The sequence below is a fragment of the Mya arenaria genome, chromosome 4 (assembly GCF_026914265.1).
Source record: "Mya arenaria isolate MELC-2E11 chromosome 4, ASM2691426v1".
In the NCBI taxonomy this organism is placed as follows: domain Eukaryota; kingdom Metazoa; phylum Mollusca; class Bivalvia; order Myida; family Myidae; genus Mya; species Mya arenaria.
Window position 1 is genome coordinate 17,995,138 of NC_069125.1, and position 23,573 is coordinate 18,018,710.

Here is a 23,573-nt window from a genome sequence, read left to right on the forward strand (position 1 = left end):
CCAGCCAGTCAGCCACCAAAGGTGTATATGGACCGAGGCGATAGCCGAGGTCCATTCACCTTCGGGGGCTGACTGACCGGTCCTTATAATGCCGTATGGCCCAAAGTGGTGTGTTATAGTTCTTATATTATACCGAACAATTTTCATTACAAGACAATATTTTTAAAGCGTTTTAAATGTGTTTTATTTAACAAACCTGATAATGTTTACTTGCGACAAGTTTTCGCCGTTGTGAAAATAGCAAGCCGCACTAACCAATTGTATGACGTCACCGGTCCATATTATATTTTTGGCGAGGTCCGGACCGGCCAAAAATATATATGGACCGCTGAGGTCATAAAACTGGATTTTCATCAAAATACAGTGATATACGGACTGATCGAGATTATATATATAAAGAAGGGACAAATTTATGTGAGGTATAATATGTAAAAATAGAAGCCTGTTGATCAAGAATGTTCATTCTTAATCTGGATGCTAATTCAAATGACATTTAGTGTTCACGAACATGTCTCTGCCAATGGTATCGCAGGACAGATTCACATTTAATCATAGTAGAAAAGCTCTGACAACCCCAAATCCATCTACCGTAAATGACTGGGTATTAGACGCACTTTTTTCCCTCAGATTTTGATGCAAAAAAATGCCTGCGTATAATACCCAGTAACAATTTTTTTAACTTTTTTTCTGAGGTCAATTTCAAGCCGAGAGTTTGTTTAGATTTATGTAGAAAGGGGTGTTACTCGCGTCATATTGATCGAGTATATACGGGTTAAAACGACAGTTGAAGATCGGGATACGGTATATCGTAAGACGTTTATAATTTCAACAAAAATATTTTTCAATTAAAGTTACCGTAATTCGCCTAAGAGTTCGGACACTCTAAATATTTGGACACCCATAATTATTTCCCAAAATAATTTATTTTGCGTACCTAATTTTCGGACACCCAAAGGACATCAATCATAACTTTCATAGTTACCAAGTTTCACAGACGAAGATTATTGATTTTTATCTTTACACTGCCTGGCTAGATTACCTAACCGTATACACCACTGTGACAATTTAATTAGTTACTACCCATCCTAAACGATTTATTGCCTGTTGAAAAGGAAGTGTGATATATTTATTTGAGGATTAAACAAACAACAAGGGCAATCAAGGGATTAAGAAAACATCGACATGGCATGTTTGTAAAACGATCTGCCAATAAGCTTTCAAACTTGTACCACACTTATAGACTATATGAAGCAATAATCACACAGTTATACATTAATCCTGCATAGCAATGTCCATGCTCTCCACGAGATCCTCGTGGGTATAACTGTAAGTTATGTGACGTCACACAGTGTGACTCTTTGATCTGAAGCCGATAAAATGTGTTTAGTCAGTTCAGTGCATGTATAAAATGGTGTTTTAATTAACTTCATGAAGGATTTACACTTATAGGCGTAATAAATAAGTTTATGACCATTGATTACTACGGATAAATTAATAAGTGGTAAAAAGCAAACATGAAGAAAAAAGGCAGGTTAAACAAACATGTAAATAAAATGTAAAAATTATAATTTTCTATGTATTCGGAGAGCGATAAAAATAATTAATTTATGGTGTCCGAACTCTTGTGAATTACGGTATTCAATATTATTTTGAATAATAAATTGAATTAAACAATAATCAAACTTACATATAAAAAAGCAAAGTTGGGCACTGTCAAAATATTTTTTGCATGACATAACTTTTCATTCTCGACAGTATGGTTTTAAAGATAATCATCGCCATTTTCACGAAAAAAATTTTTTTTGTCACTATCAACAAACATGGTGGCTGAAAATGCCGGACGATTTTGACATTTTTTCTATGTGTCTTTTAACTCAAAACATAGATTAAAAGTTTTTTTCTCGGATTTTTCACAGATTTTTTTCCCTGCGTCTAATACCCCCTATCGTCTTATACCCAGTCATTTACGGTAGTGAATTTCAACGACAATTTTCCATTTAGAAACGAAAACAAGCCCCAAATATCCATTTTATTTTTGTATTATTATAATATATATATAATTTCCATATATATTTTCGCCATTAAGTCATTATATGAGAGTTATTTTAAAACTCATGCATGCAAACTGCAAACTAGATCACTAAAGAAAACACTGGTACCATAAATGACTGGGTATTAGACGCCCTTTTTTCCCTCAGATTACGATGCCAAAAAATGCCTGCGTATAATACCCAGTAACAATTTTTTTAACTTTTTTTCTGAGGTCGATTTCAAGCCGAGAGTTTGTTTAGATTTATGTAGAAAGGGATGTTACTCGCGTCATATTGATCGAGTATATACGAGCTAAAATGGCAGTTGAAGATCGGGATACGGTATATCGTAAGACGTTTATAATTTAAACAAAAATATTTTTCGATTAAAGTTATTCAATATTATTTTGAATAATAAATTGAATTGAACAATAATTAAACTTGCATATAAAAAAACAAAGTTGGGCACTGTCAAAATATTTTTTGTCAGTTGAAGTGTGAAAAACTTGACTGCCTTTATCCTGTTTAACATACTAATACCACATACTGTTGCGATAATGGCCTTGTTTTTTCGCACTTTGTCACATTCTTTATTCTTTTCTGTAGGTGTTGACATTTTGAGAACAATATAAGGTTTTTGCATAACTTAACTTATCATTCTCGACAGTTTATCATTGTATGGTTTTAAAGATAACGGTCGCCATTTTCACGAAAAAAATTTTTTTGTCACTGTCAACAAACATGGTGGCCGAAAATGCCAGACAATTTGACATCTTTTCTATGCATCTTTTAACCCAAACCATAGATTAAAAGTTTTTTCATGGACTTTTCAAAGATTTTTTTCCCTGCGTCTAATACCCCCTAACGTCTTATACCCAGTCATTTACGGTAACTTAATGATAAAAAAGTACGAAAATTAAGATTATAAGAATATTCCATGGCAACTTGTGTAAGAATTTAGGTTCATCCCAACCCGAGAGTGTTTTGGTCTTCTATATGATAATTTAATGTTTAGAAGACCAAAAATTAACATAAACTGTCACTTAGTAAACATCACTAACTAAATGATAACAAAGTTCTAGAATAAAAATATTAATAACTACATTGTGACGCCATTGTACAGGCTCAACACGGCAGTTGATGCCAACTGTGGTGATATCAATCAGTCCAAATATTAAACAATTTCATGCATTGATCCGGATTTAACAATTTTGGAAGTCTACTACCAGAACATAGAATAAGCACTACAAAACTACCAAAAAGCCATCGAAGGCAACCATGGTACTTTCCTCCATTACACTTCACACAGACCTTGGGAAATTGACTGACAAAATAATGTTCATATGAATATGCATGAGGCAGGGAAGACAATTCTTCTTCCAATGAAATTACATTATACTATTAAATACTCTTCAATAACCCTATACTGTCAGTTGTCTCCGCAGGCGAGTGGTCTAAGTGGTTTAAAATTTGCAGTGATCAGGCAGACCGAGTTCAATTTGAGCTTTCATCAGAATACTTTTTCTATGGGAAAACATTAATATGAGTGCATATGTAGATTTCTAGAGAGGTTACCCTGCGAAACAAATGAAACTGCTTAATTAATTATTCATGATTACGAGGTATTTCTTAGCCAAATCACCCATAGTACACAAACAAGCATTGTGCAGAAATGCATAGGAGGTATTTGACGATGCTATAAGTCAGACTTTCAGTTTCTATAAATTTGGGTGACCATGTTAAAGTGTTAGTTATATATCTACCATTTGTAGTTGCCACCAGCAGTTCAACGTGGGCCTGAAAGTGGAAAAACAGATCTCTTTTAAAAGGAAAATTTTACATAATATAAATATAATTTAAATAACTTAAGAATAAAACTTTTGAGCCAAAACAAGATTTGTGCCTTATAATCAAAAGTTGAAATTATCTTAATATCTTATGGTCATTAATTTTCTATATACTTGTATGACTTCAAAATAAGCCAATATTCAAGTGGGAAAAAAGTAAAAAAAAAAGTTGAAGAAATGATGTAAGTTATGACTACAATCCTTGAATGATGCAGGCCCATGTTAGTATCATCCTTGAAAATTGACTTACTTGAGTATCTGCCAGCTCATTAACAAAAATCCTGTTAGCCAATCCCTTTAAAATTGCACTAAATTACAATCACACTTTTGAAGCCAGGATGAATGAACATTTTAGTATCTAAAGAGTATCTTAAAAGTTCTTTACTGGGAACTACACATGAAAGAAAGCATTAAGACTTTTGTCAGTTTAAGATTTTTGAAATGAATCATAGATATAAACTAACCGACTGTTTTTCATCCCCGGGAATGACAGATAATGTTGTCTGAAGCTGTGTAGAAGCCTGAAAAAAACAGCACCATCAAAGTTATCTCAAGTGATCATTCTGAAAGAAAATTTAACAACAGCAAAGCCAACACATTTATTGGTCATTAATCAATAGTTTTCCCATATAAATAAGTACAGATAGAAAACATAAGCAATATTTTTGCATTTTTTTTAACTGTGGAATTTGTGGCCACATAGATAAAAAAACACACATTTACAACGCTTATATTTTTTTATCCGTACCTAAATCATATGCATTTTTTTGTTTTGATCCTATAAGTCCAATGACTTAAACATGAAGATGCAGGAAAACTAAAAAATTTCATTTTCGTAAAGCGTAAGTAACGTTTAACCATAAAACATAAATTTTTGAACGCTTTAGAACCTATATCCTCTTGTAAGCTTTATATGATATTGCTACTTAGATGATATTGCATCTTAGGTTTCAGTCTGTTCGTGCAGCAAGTTTATTACTCACAGGAATAACCCCCATTGACGACTGTTCATACTCGACACCAGGCGGGAACGGTCTCTCTGCAGAAATTTGCCCCCCTCGTGCCTGCGACGATCTCGTTGCGAGTACTCCTGATGCTGCCTCTCCCGCTTTCTGGTTTTCCTCATAGTTATTCAACTCCATCATCAGGTTCTAGAAAATGTAAGGATGTTTCACTTCAATAATAGGACTTTAAGGTATCCGACCTACAAATAAGCTTGACAGTTTATCGAGTTATTGGTAATAATATTAAATTTTAAGGGCTAATAGGATTAAGCTAAGCTCACATATTGTTTCTTTTATCAGACATGTGAACTCTACCGGCAGTAGGAAAAATCTACCACTTTTGAGACCCCCCTACCACTCTACCGCTCACTGGACGAAAACTACCACACTTGAAAAAAATAATCTTAACAATGTTTGGCCTTAATATTTCATTTGAAAACCCTCACAATTCTATCAACCATGCTTAAATACCCCATTATCTGTCACTTTAAATAAGGAAATGGTGCAATAAACAACCTGTCAAATAACTTGATACCTCAGCCGAGATCGTTGCTATGTAACGGCACTAAAGACCGGCATCCTACTATTCAGCATTCTTTGTTAATTGGCATCATACTAAACAATATTCTTTGTTAATCTTAAGACATAGATTTAAATGCTTTGATCAAAACATTACTGGATAGAAATAACATTCCCAAAGTTTTATTTATTACCGTATTCTCAATCAATGTAGAAAATTTTACGACATCTTGGCGCGAAAATTAACATTCACAATTTTGCAGTCGTCTGCTATGATACACTTATAATATAATAATTATAAACATCAGTTTTCACTAGCCAGATGTAATATTCCTTCTCTGTTCTGTTTTACAATCAAAAACATCGACATTTGACAAGAGCCTGAACCATGACGTATTTTATGCGTATTTTCAGAAAATCTAAAAATAGTAACAACCATCAATTACATTGTATCCATCATTGTTTTTTACTGAAAATGAAAGGGATTTAGAAATTCTACCGCCATTGAACCCAATCTACCGACTTGGAGACCCAAATCTACCTCTCTGACATTGCCAGAGGTTCACATGTCTGCTTTTATAACTTGTGTAATATTTACATCTTTAAAAGATTTTCGACACTTTATTGAAGTTATCTGTCTAATTACAGGTTAAAATAATTTTCATTCAATAAAAACAAGTATAAGTCAGAAATAATTTTGCTCATGAAAAAAAAGCAATTTAAGCCTGATAAACTCATTATAATAAAAAGTTTTGAGAAATTGGGGCATATTGATGGACAACCCCTTATGTTTGAGGCGGGCACTGGGATTTATTTCCGAACATAAATTCAAACAAGTTTCCCCACAGTAAATGTAAACAGCTAAAGGCCTTCCCCAAAGCAGGAGATAAACCTGTATATTGAATAAGACATCCCTGGAATCTTATTAATTCAGCGAGCTATTTTTACTAAATAACATGTTTTTACAATTTGAAATCTCATCCCCGCAAAATGATCACAACAGAAAAAAGTTTTCCCACAATAACTCTAAAAGGCTCAAGGCCCTCCACAAAGCAGGAGATAAACCTGTATATTGAATAAGACTTTCCTGGAATCTTTATTCAGCAAACTATTTATTATGAATAACATGTTTTTACAACTTGAAATGTCATCGCCCGCAAAATGATCACAAAAATTAACACATAAAGTTGTTGATTTCTTTATGAATCCATATATGGCATATTCACAACAATATATTTTCACCTGACTACATTTTATAGTTATAAACCACCTTGCACCTCCAACTCATTTTATTTTCATAAAATAGCAAAAGAAAAGGTTATGATATGCCATATAAATGCTAATCTCTACTTTGTGGAGGGTAATTATTCAACAATATTTACAATTGCCTAGTCCTTTGTATAGAAAAAACGTGACGTTCACATTGTATAACCCACAAGGAGTTATGATTCATTGTTTATTTCAATATTGCGCTCGGATTGGATTAGCTCAAAGTCATTTAACCAATGATAAACGAAGTTACAAATATCAGCTGTTCTTTCATAAAAACTTTTATTGTTGGTTACATTTCTTAAAGAACAAATATTCAATTGCAGAATATACTGCAATTTTTTAATACAAGTGATGATATGTTTTTGCAATTTTGTTGCATGGATGCAGTAGCATGGCAAGCGAGCATATTAGCAAGAAGCGCTAGCGCGCTCTTCTGCATTAACTCAGCATAAACGCAAGAAAAAATGTGATAAATTATCTAATGCAAATCACTGGAGCTTACTTTAACTGAGTATGAACTGTGAACAAGTGTATACATTTTCCAGAAATATTTTTATCTTTGCGCTTTAATATATCTGGTGTTCATTCATTCCGATCAGAGATTTAGGACAGTTTCCCCGCAGTAACTATAAAAGGCTTAAGCCCTTACCCAAAGCAGAAGATAAACCATTATACTGAATAAGACTTTCTTGGAATCTTCATTTAGCAAGCTTATTTTTATGAATAACATGTTTCTTTTAAACTAATCCCTCGATAAAATGATCTCATAAATTAACAAATAAAAATTGTAGATTTCCTTATCAAACAATATTGGGCAAATTCATGACAGTATATTCTCACCTTAAGTGACTGAAAATATAAACTACCTTGCAACTCCCAGCCAATTTCATTTCTTTAGCCAAAGTACAAGATATCATCCGTCATATAAATACTATCCCTGCTCTGTGAAGAGGAATTATACAATAACACAAATGGTTTGGACTGAGAATTATCTGTAAATAGGTGTGTTACATTTTCCAGAAATATCTGTATATTTGCACTTAAATATATCTGAAGTTAATTCTTGGAACAAGAAACGCTTTCATATATCCGGTGTTCATTCATCGGACAAAAATAACAAAGTGGCAAAAAGTTTCAGACTGGTGCATATACAAAAATAAATAAATTATAATATCATTTTAAGGAATCAGACCCACAACTAAGCTAGTTTTTTTAGTTCCCTTGATAGCTCCATTAAGGAATCAGACCCACAAATAAGCTAGTTCCCATGATAGCTCCATTAAGGAATCAGAACCACAAATAAGCTAGTTCCCTGGTAGCTCTATTAAGGAATCAGACCCACAAATAAGCTAGTTCCCATGATAGCTCCATTAAGGAATCAGACCCACAAATAAGCTAGTTCCCATGATAGCTCCATTAAGGAATCAGACCCACAAATAAGCTAGTTCCCTTGATAGCTCCATTAAGGAATCAGACCCACAAATAAGCTAGTTCCCTTGATAGCTCCATTAAGGAATCAGACCCACAAATAAGCTAGTTCCCTTGATAGCTCCATTAAGGAATCAGACCCACAAATAAGCCAGTTCCCTTGATAGCTCCATTAAGGAATCAGACCCACAAATAAGCTAGTTCCCTTGATAGCTCCATTAAGGAATCAGACCCACAAATAAGCTAGTTCCCTTGATAGCTCCATTAAGGAATCAGACCCACAAATAAGCTAGTTCCCTTGATAGCTCCATTAAGGAATCAGACCCACAAATAAGCTAGTTCCCTTGATAGCTCCATTAAGGAATCAGACCCACAAATAAGCTAGTTCCCTGGTAGCTCTATTAAGGAATCAGACCCACAAATAAGCTAGTTCCCATGATAGCTCCATTAAGGAATCAGACCCACAAATAAGCTAGTTCCCTTGATAGCTCCATTAAGGAATCAGACCCACAAATAAGCTAGTTCCCTGGTAGCTCTATTAAGGAACCAGACCCACAAATAAGCTAGTTCCCATGATAGCTCCATTAAGGAATCAGACCCACAAATAAGCTAGTTCCCTTGATAGCTCCATTAAGGAATCAGACCCACAAATAAGCCAGTTCCCTTGATAGCTCCATTAAGGAATCAGACCCACAAATAAGCTAGTTCCCTGGTAGCTCTATTAAGGAATCAGACCCACAAATAAGCTAGTTCCCATGATAGCTCCATTAAGGAATCAGACCCACAAATAAGCTAGTTCCCTTGATAGCTCCATTAAGGAATCAGACCCACAAATAAGCTAGTTCCCATGATAGCTCCATTAAGGAATCAGACCCACAAATAAGCTAGTTCCCTGGTAGCTCTATTAAGGAACCAGACCCACAAATAAGCTAGTTCCCATGATAGCTCCATTAAGGAATCAGACCCACAAATAAGCTAGTTCCCTTGATAGCTCCATTAAGGAATCAGACCCACAAATAAGCCAGTTCCCTTGATAGCTCCATTAAGGAATCAGACCCACAAATAAGCTAGTTCCCTGGTAGCTCTATTAAGGAATCAGACCCACAAATAAGCTAGTTCCCATGATAGCTCCATTAAGGAATCAGACCCACAAATAAGCTAGTTCCCTTGATAGCTCCATTAAGGAATCAGACCCACAAATAAGCCAGTTCCCTTGATAGCTCCATTAAGGAATCAGACCCACAAATAAGCTAGTTCCCTTGATAGCTCCATTAAGGAATCAGACCCACAAATAAGCTAGTGTCAACAAGCTTTTCCTTTAATTTGACACGGTGACCTAGTTTTTAACCCCAGAAGACCCAATATTAAACTCATCCAAGATTTTATTGAGGGTAACATTCTGACCAAGTTTCATTAAGATTGTGCCCAAATTATGACCTCTAAAGAGTTAACAGTCAAATTGTTGACAACGGACGACGACGACTACGACGAACACAGGGCGATCACAATAGCTCACATTGAGCACTTTGTGCTCAGGTGAGCTAAAAAAAGACAGCATAATTATACCATGCTATAACAGTACCTGTTTACGCTGACTCAGCTCTCTGATCGTCTCTTGTTCGAGATTTGTGTCCATCAGATTTCCCCGCATTTCTTCTGAGGCAGGGTTATACCCTCGCACTGAAGCGGAAGTTATTATTCTATAGTTGATATCAGGATTTTTATGATCCCTGCAGGGAGAAGCATATTGTCACTGCCTTGCATTTAACCTGAAAATTGTCATTCAAAAATAGGGGGCTTGTTCAGGCCATATCTTGGAATATTCTAGTTTTTCAAATGAAACTTAGTTTATAGATAAATGGCATTGACATAAAATGTTTGAAGATTCATATTCACGCTAGTGTTGCTTTTTTATTATATTACTTGAAACTTACTTTAAAATTTATCTCTCAAACCTGCCCATATCTTTCCATGTAATGAATTTTTCCAACATGTGTATAATAATGCTACAACCTTCAACCAGCCCATTGTATTACAAGTTCTGCCTTTTCATAGTAAATAGGCATATGGGGAGTATCCATCACTTCTAGCGATACTCTTGTTACAAAAGAAATCGTAATGAATGATTTTTTAGTGTAACAATGGTAAGCCATCAGTCAAGGGGCATAACTTAAGAATCATTTTGCAAAAGTAATGGGACTCGTTTCACAGATGGATATTGTCATTGTGAACGTGTGATCTACATCAAGCAATATTGAGCCTTCAGACATGCATTTGCTTTTATTGTGTTATTGGGTATTTCAGCTCTATAACTAAAATTGTCATGATGATATATCACTAAAGTTATGTAGGATGCATGTTTACAAGTTAGACCATGTATTGCTCATTTTGTAAACAATAATTTGATGTTACACACACACAAGGTCAAAACGAAAGAACATTTTTGAAATTACAAACATTATTAATGTATCAATATTCAAACTAATTTTAGTTTTTATCCTAACACAGAACCTTTATAATTTTTTATGGGACATGAATCAATAAATAAAAGTATTTTAAGCAATTGGGCCGTTTGAAACAGACAATATGAATGCAGTAAGAAATGTGTAAGAAATATGTCATCTATTCTTAATAAAATGATACGACATGACAATCACCCTAAGCAAGAAATTAAAACATACAAAATAATTCATTTTTTGTGGCATTTTTATTATTTTATAATTTAAAATAATCATTTCTGAAGGCCCAAAATAATGCTAAATTTTAATACTGGGTGACCCCATGTAATTTCTAGACATTTTCTGGTATTATTTACCTTCTCCCTCAATAGAAACGCAGATAAGCTGCTGTCCGCCATCGTGTCGGTAGTCACCCTGTAACACGTAACAAGTAAGTTAAAATGCATAAATTAAACAACACTGGCCCACATCATGAACAGTATATGAATGCCATGCCACACGGATCGAAATTCTGCATTTTTTTTAAAAGAGGAAAAAAATGCTCACACAGAACATATGATATATCTCAAAATATTAACCATTACAATACCTTTTTTGTAGCTGTCATTTTTAGAACGTGCCAACAAACAAGTTTACAGGAATTAACCAACATTGTTCTGACAATAAGATGAAACAGCAGTTTCACTAATTTTACTAAGTACTGTACTCTTACAAGTTCAAGTAAAAGTCACACAAAAGTAGTTCACTAGTATACGTACAAGTCATACAAATAGTACACATACTAGAAGCATTTTGTAACCTCTCTAATCTTTTACCTGCACGACCCCTGCCACTGCATTTTGAAAGTTGTCTTTGAAGATGACCTCCCCTGTCCTGTCGCTGCGCGCATCAATCTGTGATATTGAGGAAAAAATTACTTCATGGCAAGATCATACGTGTAACTTACTGCGCATACAGGGAGGGGGGGAGGGGGGGGGGTCCCAGCTGTTTTGGAAAAAGGCCCTTAGTCAATATTGGAAAAATTAATGGCATTTTGCCATGTTACTTTCACATAAACCAACTGCAAGTTCATTATACCCTAAGAAAAAATAATAATAATTCATTGTCTTAAATAGTGTAAATGTTAATCATTTATAAAGTGGAACATTGGAGGTGTTACACATGTATGTCTATCACAGTATACAGCAATACATAGCAATGAACCGCTCTGACAAATATGATTGTTATTACACAAATTTAATAAAAAGATCATTGAATTACTGATTTTAATAAGAGCTGTCAAATACCAGAAAACAAGTACAATAATACTTCTTGTTAAACTCTAAAACTAGGGAATCTTTTTGGTTTAAATTGGTTTGAGTTTGTTTGTTTTGTTGTGTGTTGTTGTTGTTTTTTTTGGGGGGTAGGGAAAAATAGACTTGAATGCTTAAAGAATGGAGCTGAAATTCGAGCTGATGTCTGTTTTTGTCAGGTGACCAAGAGGCCTTAGGAATTAAGTATGAAAAAATTTAACATGTTTTATAAAGTCTGACCCTAGTGTATAACAACTTTTGCAACATTAAACCAGACTTAACTGGTGGGTCAGACAGCTTTCACAAACTCTTAAGAGAACGAAACATGCATGGCTCAAAACTGGGAGCAACAGGTGATAAAATAATATCACAGGCAAAACAAACAAATGAGTGGCAGACAGCAGATAAATGTAACAATAGTCCAAGGAGATAACAGGAAATAAGGATGGTTAACTAAGGCCATGTTTTGATGTAGATGTATCACGATATACTGGTATACCAGTTTTGTGCGGTACGAAGCAAAATGACACTGTACGGCTGTACAACATCAGTGCACCTGTATCTGATATTTGCCTGTTACTTTCCATTCTTGAAGTAATTGAGCAAACTGTTTTCTGAGACAGTCATTTGCATTCCTATATTTGAGTGTTTCAATGTTTATAATATAGTTGATTTTAGTCATGTTTCTAGTCCAAGACTGAAATGAATATGAAATAAATATGACAGCAATACATAGCGCCATATATATATCAATGTTCATCCATGCATGTACGAAAAAAAGTATTCACATATATTTTGCTATGAAATCCTTTAACTTTTTTATTATACAAAATTATTTCATGTCATAATTTATCATAATCTTATGATACACAGTCATGTCATACTGTAATGCACTGTTCTGTACTGCAGAACAACATATGTCATTGGAAACATGTTTTCGAGACAATTAAATTAAATTTACCTTCCTCCAAAGTCTTTTAAAAAATTCTGATTAATACTATCAACTATAACGACGTTCAGACAATAAGAGAATGGATTAGACATTATCAATTTCTTCCTTTTCCAAACTAGTAATATTTCTTTGCCTTTGATCATTACTACAAATTATAAAAAAAATCCTTTTGGCATTTATCACACCTTATTTAAACAGTCATTTCACCATTGCGGAGTTGTTTATTTACATTCAGTTTCACTCACATATTGTGGTTTCACTTTGTCATTATTGCCTGATGTAAAATCTCTCTAAAAAAAAAAATGAGGGGGATTTTTTATCTCCCGCCTTAATACCAGGAATATGGATCAAAATTCTGGGGAATTCCCCACCCCCGCCAGGGGATATGGCATGTATGACATCACTAAGTATTGAAGTTTACTGTGAAACATATCTTGGTACATCTCTTTGTATTGCCATATAGAGCAATACATATCGCAGTACCTTGCTTTGTATTGCAGTATTCTTTGATACATATGGCGTAAAATTGCTTTGTATTGCAGAATACCAAATACGCATCTCGCAACATTGCTTTGTATTGCTATATACCACTGTACACATTGGTGTATTGTGTCACACTCCTAATTCTTATATTCACCTGGTCATCGGCAGAACAAAACTTTAAACATTATAAATATATGCGGGACTGTATGGTCATTTAAAACAATGAATGAGAACATTTCAGTATGTACAGTGTAATCTGTGGATAAGAATGATAGATAAAATATCACGTAATTCTGCACTTATTAGTATTTCACCCGAAATATTTTTGACCATATTGGTATTAACTTTTCACTCCACATATTAATCTATCAGTATGTTTACTCCATATATTAACGAACATATTAACCTTTCCGTTACTCCATCCCGTAATGAGCTCCGGAACGCCATCCGAGTCCAGATCAAAACTGTTGATCGTCACAGCCTGGTTCTTCGACTGAAATATTGTCAGCATTTTATTATACATGACTGATAAATTATGAATAGATTCACAGGCAATCATGTTAATAACAAAACTGTGCAGTCTAAGTATTAACTGCTTAATTCATAGCAAACATTTATCATGCGGAATGCTAATTCTTGCAAAACAGAATACATGTTTTCTTACTTCTACTGCGCCTGGAAATATCTGATTTACCCACCCTGGGCAAGACAACTCTGCCCAAATTGCAAAAAATGTTCAAATGGATAATAATACATAAAAGTATGGTCATTTAGAAGGGCACAGTTAAAATAATGCATATTTATACAAAATTTATTACAATATTTGAATTTTAAGCTTTTGATATGCAAAAAAACCCTGCCTGGTTACCTGTTTTTACACACGCCCTGGGGTCAGACCTAGTGACACACCAAAATATCTTAGATTTTAATTCATCTGATTTGTCATCTGATAATTACGCCTAACACTGTGTAACACATGAAATATACATATATTCCTAGATTATAGATTTACTTTCTAGACCAAAAAATAGTTACTGCAGGGTACAAGTAATTTATTCTATAAATATCAATACAATGTATGAACCATCCAATATCAAGAACAAAATGGTTTAGCCAATATAAATTAGTTGCTAAGTTTTCATCATTTTTTTTTTAAATGGGTGCAAGGGCCAGTTTTTAAACTTTATTTTTTTTTAAATAACTGGTTTACCATTGAATATGAGTTCATGTTCTTTCTTAATGCATAAGGGACTATATACAAACCACAGATATGATTGTAACAATTCTCCTTTTATTGACACTGTTCCCGGACAGTACCAGACTGATACACAAATACAGACCAAGATAGACATTTTTATTTGAGTCAATAAAATTTAAGGTGTGGCAGAAAAAGGAAAGGAGGGCAGGGAAAAAATCTATCAATTAATATATAGTCACCTTACAGAAAAAGTAAAAAATATTCCAAACAACAAGTAAGACCTTGTTAATTTCCCACAAAAAGTCATGAAATCGTACCTTTATTCTCCAGAATCTTGCAGTTCTGTCGTAAACCCCTACAGTGCCGTTGGCCAGAGCATACCCAAACTTGCTGTTCTCCATTGGACACAGGCAAGTAATCGCCTAAAATACATCAGATTTTCTTCAGACATGAAACATATTTGATCATTTTCATGATTTTGAAGCAAATTTTACAATCATACTGCTTTCCTTGAATTGAACTCAAAACCCAAATCTGTTGTGATTATGTAGAAATTTTATCGACATGTACCTTTACATGTATATAAAAGTTTCAGCAAGTTTTTCTTTTCCAACACGTGTAACAGGTCTATAAGTTGAAAATAAACTCAATGAAATACGATTGTCAATCAGGTTAACAAGACACATTCCTGTTGCAAGTATGCATCGAAGACGAATCATGTTTTACTGCCAAGAACAGACATGTTAACATTGCAAACACTTCTGAATTTGTGTAAGAAGTCTACCAACCACTTAAGCATTCAGAATTTTGCCTGTTTTGAACTGTCAATTTTTATTGGTAGGCACACCAATCTTAGACTTTAAGTTTCGTTTAAATTATCTGAATTTTTCCCCTGATACCTGCACATCCATTATTGCCAATGACTCGATGTTCTAAAAAAACATCATAGGTTATAGCAGATTTGGGGCAAATGAACACCTTCCCTTTTCAATGCTTCATAACCTCAAAATGACATTATTTTTGGCAAACAGAAGTGCAAAATCTGTGTAAAATCTTACCTCAGTTTCAGTCATTTCAGATATAATTTCATCTTCCTTGAAAACTCGAATGTCGTAATCTTCTGAGCCAACAACGAGCTGAAACAATAATTTTCAAAGTAAAGTTTGGCCACAAGGTTAGCTATAGTGACCAATAAACAAAAAACAGCTCTGAAATTCATCAAATGAAAGGTTACATTTTTTATTTAATTTTCGAAAAGTTTTGATTTTCAAAAAATTAAGAAAAAAAAAAATACTGTAGATCTTACCCAAGTATAAAAATATGCTAGGATTGAAAATATGCTAGGAAAGACAAATTCTAGGATACACAGTATGCTGGGATAGACAATATGCTAGGATAAGTCAATATGCATGAGAAAAATGGTATTTAGAACAACTGGGTAAATAAATCTTAATATTAATTACACAGGGAAAAAAAACTTAAACACCTAATTTCAAGTCAATCAATAAAATTTATAGTCAAAAAGGCAATAATTTTAATCATATGCTGGGAAAGAAACTATAAACTTTATACACTTAAATTATCCTTACCTCATTCTGTCCATTCCCGGTGAAGTCCAACAAGGCCAGGGAACAAACATTGTCTCCTGTCACCTGCAAACAGCAGAGATATATACATGTATGGTAATGACTTAACGTACAGTTCCTTTTTTACTGCACACAGGATTTTCTTTTTAACATAATGAAGGTTTTCTTTCATTTTTTATGTAAATATGATTTATTCTATTCAATAATTTGTCACGCAGAAATTGGTCCATGCAACCATGTATGAAGGTGTTTCCTTTGTTTTCATCTACACATAAATTGAAATGTCTGCGAAACAGTTTTATAACTATCGTGCGGATAGATTACAATGCTATTCACTTATATTACACAGTAATTAATGAAAGTTGTCCTTGACAGCATGGTTTAAAACAGCAATGTCAGAAACAACCCACATGATTGGCATTAAAGACTCGAGCTAAAGGCTAGTAAAGCGCTTGTGTATAATCATAATACTTGGTGTTGAAGGTGCCGTAACTATGAAATATCTCACGTACCATAACTTTTTTAGCTTATCAAAAAAACAGACAGCAACAAGAGAAAGTTACAGCCCGGACACGACAACCTATACTCTATATCCTTATATGCAGCATTCCATTGTGAATAAACACTAAGTGTGACCTTGACCTTAGAGGTAGGGACACAGGTCTTGCACGCGACACGTAGTCTTGGTATGTGGAACACATTTGGCAAGTTATTTTAAAATCTGTCCATACAAGGGAAAGTTACAGCCCGGACACGACAACCTATAGTCTATGTCCTTATATGCAGCACTCCATTGTGAATAAACACTAAGTGTGACCTTGACCTTTGACGTAGGGACACGGGTCTTGCACGCGACACGTCATCTTGTTTTGTGGAACACATTTGGCAAGTAATTTTAAAATCTGTCCATACAAGGGAAAGTTACAGCCCTGACACGACAACCTATAGTCTATGTCCTTATATGCAGCACTCCATTGTGAATAAACACTAAGTGTGACCTTGACCTTTGAGGTAGGGACACGGGTCTTGCACGCGACACGTCGTCTTGGTATGTGGAACACATGCGGCAAGTTATTTTAAAATCTGTCCAGACAAGAGAAAGTTACAGCCCGGACACGACAACCTATACTCTATGTCCTTATATGCAGCACTCCATTGTGAATAAACACTAAGTGTGACCTTGACCTTTGAGGTAGGGACACGAGTCTTGCACGCCACACGTCGTCTTGGTATGTGGAACACATGTGGCAAGTTATTTTAAAATCTGTCCATACAAGGGAAAGTTATAGAGCCGGCCGGCCGGCCGGACGGACGGACGGACGGACGGACGGACGGTGCGATTTTAATATGCCCACCTTCAGGGGCATAAAAAAGCAAAATAATGCTAACAGTCCAGAAGTTTTCGTTGCCCTCGACATCGTAACCCTGAATGGAGCAGTTTCCGCCCACGATGACCATGGTTCCCTCGATGTTTCCCAGCTCACCAATTGCAATAGCATTGGACCCATCTGATGTCTGCAAGAGGAAAAAGAGAATTTATTATCATATGTTTTGTGATGGTTTATAGAGATCAGATTTATCAGTGAAATAGAATTGATATTTCACTGTTTCAAACAGTGAAAATACCAAATTTATATCTTCAACTGTTTTGAATTTTTCGTCTGTTCACACACATGTGCTAATCAATCTTAAGCACAGACAAGACACAATTTGAACAAAGTCATTTCCAAAACAACATAATCTTTGCATAGAATCGCATAAGGCTCGCCTAAATACTAACATACTGCCGCTGTCCAAAAGCAGGACTTCTCAGTTTTTTATGTTTGCAACTATTTTTTTACTTTTTTAAAATTGATATATTTAACTTACTTTTATGAGCAAACATCAAACAGAATCTGGCAGATACTTATTTGAGGGTTATAACTCTTTTTCGGCCAAAAAAAGCATTTTCACGTAAGTATTATCATTGATCACATTTCACACGAAATAAAAGCATTTGATGCCTGACCTTATCAAACGTGAATGAATCACTTTAATACGAGCAAAACCTCCCATACCTCTTTATAGAACAGATCCCTGTTTTTCTCAATATCGTACGCCATGAGGTTAGTCTGAGTGCCGACAGCTAGGACGTCGTTTGGCACACCAGGGTTGAGTCGACCAGCGCATACTGATGACACCTGCTGGTTTATACTCAGCAGAGCTATGTCTCCTTCAGAGGCTCGACCCTCTTGTAGCCGGTTGTGGGGATTGTGAACTATAACCTGCAGATATAGTCAAAGGTAATTATTAAAATAGAAAAAGGAACAATATCATAACAAGAGAAGCATTCAAAAGAATAAAATAAATACAGCACACAAGGTGGGTTTTTTTCGTAAAAAAAAGGAAAAGTAACAAACTTATCAGAATAAAAGCATTCAAAGATCAATACAGCGCAACAGTGAGTTGAACATTAACATGTACAAGTTCAATAAAAGCTCAAATAGATTATGATGATGTATATTGGCTGTTTTGTTTCTAACAATGGAAGTGGCATTTTTCAAATCCAAAAACAAATATAAAAAAAAAATAGTAAAATTTCCCAATTTCTCCTTGGAAGAAAAATTACATTGTTTAAAATTATTTTTACCTTTCCTGCCGTAGTTGCACACGTCAGTGAACAATGAATGCCATCATACTTTCCAATGGTCACCATATGTGGGTTGACCTTATGCTTCAAGTTAAGGGTAAATATTGGAACCAACATCTTGCACCTGAAAAAATAAAGATTTCTTCTTTAGTTATGTGAATATCAAAACAGTCTGCTTGTTTCATTGATAAATCATCTCAAGAGCTCAAATGATAATTATTCTGGGCCTTTTAACTGTTCATTGTCGAAGCGGATACCCCGCTACTTCCCAAAGGGCCGGTCTCCGAAATTCGTGTCTTCTCCATAACTTGTAAGAAGGCCCTGGCATTATTTTTAAATATGACAGAAAATGATCTATTTTACCGAAAATTTCAACAATTAAATATTAGGTTTGGATATACTAAATCTACCAGTTGCTGCTTGGTTCATTAAAATATGTAAAAATGTCAGCTTCAACAAAAATCTTTTCCCTTTTAGAGAATCAAGATTGTGAACATTCTGATCTTATTTATAAAAATATTTCTGTTACTGTGAATGTAAGACTTTATCATTGTTTGCATAAACAATGTCCATTAATATTCAAGATATATTTAGGTATATGATTCATACATGTATGTAACTGCATGCACAACAAACATGTTTACATAATGCATATCAATCCAGGGTCATCTGTTAATTTATGACCTATTGTTAAAAGAATAAACAACTCTGACTAAATGATTCACAAATAAACTATAATTCCAAGGTTTTCATTAAATCATGTGTTTTAAACACACCATATGCAGAATATTTAATAGGGGCAATCTTATGATTTTATTTATCTCATTGGACTGAAAGAGTCACCATACCCCAAAACTTTGACTAACTGAGTTTAACAACTGATATATATTGAGTTATATAACCCGAGCAGTTCATAAATACCGATCACAAGTTAAAACATGTGTTTGTTTATCTTGATCTTTAATTGGATGATCTAGATCAATACAGACACTTGCCTTAGCAATGACTGCGAAGTTTCAACAAATTTAGGTGAGTATTATCCTTAAATTCCCTGTCAACGTCCCAAGCAGCTTAAATGTAAATACGTTGCGGGTGGAAGAAAGACATCACAGACCACATGCACATTTTTGAAACCCGTCTTTGGTTAAAAATAAATTACTGTAACTGTTATACATAACGATGCACTCGCATTGCCAACTATGCTATTACATTGGTATGTATGTATGTATTTCTTTAGACCTTGCCGTCAAGGATAACCCATGAAAGTGCAAGCACTTAATTCCAACGGGGTTCTTTTTTTTTTTTGCTGAAGAGACAGCACTCGGAATAGTGGTGGGATACAAGGAAGTCCAGGTGCGATACTATAGCTCTTTTATGAAGAGACTCCTTGGTTCTTTAAGTTCTTGGTGTAAAGCACTAATACATGGGGTAAAACTTTCCTGGGTTAAACCAGTACTAATTACACCATTTTTCCAAGCACTACGCATCAAATGCCAAGCGCTAGGCAAGAGACCTACTTGTACCAACTTTTAACATCTTTCGGTATGACGTGACTAGGGATCGAACCCAAAACCTTCCACTCTGTAGGCGGACGCCTTAACCTCTAGGCCACAGAGACGGTATAAATTGTTATTAATCTTTCCTCTTATGCTTTCATCATATATTTGTGATATCCACTTTCCAATATGTTTTGGTTAATTATCATTTTATTTCTCATTATATTTTAAATTGAATCATTGCCACACATAAAAAAATATATCAGATTTTCAAAGCAAGAGACACAACTCCTTCAATTTCTTCTGACTTTGATTGATATGATTCCCATTCACAGCACAACAGTTATGGAATAGCAATTTATTTTTTAGATTAAAATTCATTTTAAAAGCGATCAGGATCAACATACTCCATGCCATCAGATGACGGGTGATTTAATGTATACATATAAAATAAATCATGAATCAAAATATTTTGTGAATATGTACTTTTGCAGATGCCGAAGTTCAAACCAAACATGTTTCCTGCCAAGTTTGTAGTAACTACAGTCTTCATCATAACTGGGTTGCCCAAAGCCCAGGACAAGTAAATGCTGTTTCGGACAAGTAAAAATTCCCAGGTGGTTGCCCGAACGGGCAAGTGCAATTTTCCGAAATTTAAATCCATTTTCATAATTCCTTCAGAAACAATTCACAAATCCTGAACGAACATTTTAAATATTGGCTTTCGTATATTTATGCATGAATGAGAGACGTCACAGCATTCCATGTTCTCAGCATTTGTAGTATTCAATTGATTAGCATCTAAGCGTCTGCCTGACACTTGGACGTTTATTAAATTTGATTTTTTTTATTTATTTTGGGCAAGTAAAACTGTTTTTCGGGCAAGTGATTTTCTTCAAATACTTGCCCAAAAGGACAAGTGCTGAAAAAAAGTTAAGGCAAAGACTGTAACTACAACCAAAACTCGCAATGATACTGTTAAAAAAAACTGTCTAAACTGTTCGGACTTACATACTCTTCTTATTCTTCCAGGAACAGTCAAAACTCTGGTAGGTTGTCATACCATGATTAAAGTAACTTACGTGTGCAAACCAAGAACATCTTGTGTAGGTTAAAATAACAGATAAAAACAGTACCGATGACTTATCGAAGCTATGTGGCCTGCAACCCTGATCTGAAAGTGTCAGAGGAGGCGCTGTCAACAATTGACTGGCGTAGGGAGTTCTACAACCTGATACCGTCTGGAAAGAAGGAATGTTGGTACACCATGGTTCTTGCGAAAGGTAACAGGAATTTCTGGTGTTGGCCTATCACTGATCTTCAGATGCATATATATTTGGCTGCTCTGGGCTGGACAATTTCAATTTTGCTAATGTTCTTTTTGGTAAGAGGATCCCAGATGATGCTTCTATACTCCAATATTGGGCAGTAGAGTGTCTTGTAGCAAAGGATATGAAAGTCCTGGTGTTGTTAGCTTTCTTGACTGTGTTTTTGACATGTTGATTCCAGTTTAGGGTTCTATATATGTATGTTCAGTCCTAGATACTTGGCAGAGTCCACTGATTCTATTGTGTGACCATGGATGTTATAAAGCATATCCACAATTTTCCTTTTGTTTGTGATAAATGACACTTCTGTGGATGGAATTCCATCATCCAGTCTGCTTCCCACTGTTGTAGATTGTCAAGTTCATCCTGGAGGGCACTGATATCATTTGCTGTTTTTACCTTCCTATACAGCACACAGTTGTCCACAAAGAGGCGCACTGTAGACTGACTAGAGATGGATTCTGGTAGGTCATTGATGAACAGTAAGAAGAGCAATGGACCTAATACGCTACCATGAGGACTCCAGAAAGAACAGGAGCTGTACTAGATGTTGAACCGTCAAAGATGACCCTGTTGAGTCCTGTCATGAAGCTCAAGAAATCCTTGATCAATTGTGAGAGGTGCCCCATATGCTGTAGTAGTCAAATTTACGAAGAAGGCGGAGATGACGCACCTTGTCAAATGCCTAAGAGAAATCTAAAAGTATGACATTAGTTTGTTCTTTTGCCAGGTCTTCTATGGTAAGCTGTGTTTCGAAAGATCTTTGTTTGCAGAAACCATGTTGGGCATTTGTAAGATTGTTGTGATGTTCAAGATGTTTCATCATGGTGCTGAAGAGGATATGCTCTTAAAATTTGCAGGTTACTGAGGTTAACCAGACTGGTCTATGATTTGCAGGTTTGTTTTTTTCGGCCTTATTAAAATTGGAACTAGTATATAGTTCGAAAAAAAATGCACTGAAAATGACACACTAGTACTAGGCATATTAGCTACAATAATGAGCTGTCAGGTATACATTTTTTTATTATTTTGACATTTCTTACGTATCCCGGTAACGCTACATCGCTTTACCAATTAACACCAGGCGAAAGAATTTATAGTAATATCATGCATTGATGTTGAATAATAATGACAAAGTTGTTCAATATATACCCGGCAGTGATCTAAACTGGGATTAATTTGTCATTAGAATCGTTATTTTCACATAAATATATTTGTGGTCACGAGTTCCATTATACATGTACACAACCTATCAGATTTGTCCCAGATTTATAGATATCAGGATAGTTTATAAACAATCATGTTTTTTGGCATAATGACATAAATAAATATGTGTTTAAAAGCAGGCAATAATATTTCCATAGAAATGTGAATTTATAATAGAGATAATTTAAAAATTGTGGCTGTGACGATTCTCTGTGCAATGACTGTTTGCTAATTTTTGCTGGGATGGTGCACGTCTTGAGTCTGCCACAGTAAAAACATCGTCAAAAGACTCGTTGACGGCCATTTAGGTAGACTACTATGCTTATGTACACAGTTGGCATCGTTTTGACTTACACGGTTAATGGATTCTCAAGGTTATAGGGTCATATATGTAGACCATATTTCAATTGATGTCTTCGCAAAAATATAGCGGGGAATGTGCCTAATTAACCTAGGGTCCCTTGGGTTGCGGGGGCATTTGGCTGGGATTTTACCATCTGTTAACCACCCCACAGGGCGCATATTTTACCGAAAGTAAGAAGTCCCCCGCTATTCCCCGCACCTGGGGGGCAGTGGTTACAATTAACTGGTGCACTACAGTTCACTCACTGTCACACAAACTTTACAAAAATAAAAAGTACATTATCTTATGCATTATAAATGAAGTATTCATATAGGATTATTTAAAATGATGCAAAACACAAAACATTAGGTTAGCATGACCGTTTACAGTATGACGTACTTATTTCAACTTTTACCCTAAAATGAATATTTTCTGAAGAATCGCTTTGGTCGGCAATCAAAACAATTTTTTAGCGGAAGTCAATCGGAGATATTTTTAGAA

At 34.9% G+C, this 23,573-nt stretch overlaps 1 protein-coding gene across 2 annotated transcripts in view; it reads right to left on the reverse strand.

Moving 5' to 3' along the window:
* LOC128232552 (Bardet-Biedl syndrome 2 protein homolog) overlaps positions 1–23,561 on the reverse strand; it is a 40,116-nt gene extending 16,555 nt beyond the window's left edge. The window contains exons 1-14 of one of the 2 annotated variants that reach the window (XM_052946186.1): positions 23,488–23,561; positions 18,700–18,823; positions 18,128–18,334; positions 17,460–17,585; positions 16,074–16,136; positions 15,543–15,620; positions 14,802–14,906; positions 13,693–13,779; positions 11,375–11,452; positions 10,916–10,973; positions 9,683–9,780; positions 4,861–5,028; positions 4,342–4,398; positions 3,794–3,827 (exon numbers count right to left, since the gene is read on the reverse strand). In XM_052946186.1, the coding sequence (XP_052802146.1) occupies positions 3,794–3,827; positions 4,342–4,398; positions 4,861–5,028; positions 9,683–9,780; positions 10,916–10,973; positions 11,375–11,452; positions 13,693–13,779; positions 14,802–14,906; positions 15,543–15,620; positions 16,074–16,136; positions 17,460–17,585; positions 18,128–18,334; positions 18,700–18,816 (1,276 nt within the window). In that variant the 5' untranslated portion in view covers positions 18,817–18,823; positions 23,488–23,561. Of the gene's footprint in view, positions 1–3,793; positions 3,828–4,341; positions 4,399–4,860; positions 5,029–9,682; positions 9,781–10,915; positions 10,974–11,374; positions 11,453–13,692; positions 13,780–14,801; positions 14,907–15,542; positions 15,621–16,073; positions 16,137–17,459; positions 17,586–18,127; positions 18,335–18,699; positions 18,824–23,471 lie in introns of both variants that reach the window. The other variant, XM_052946185.1, reaches the window with a different exon arrangement.
* Between the last annotated feature and the right edge of the window lie 12 nt (positions 23,562–23,573).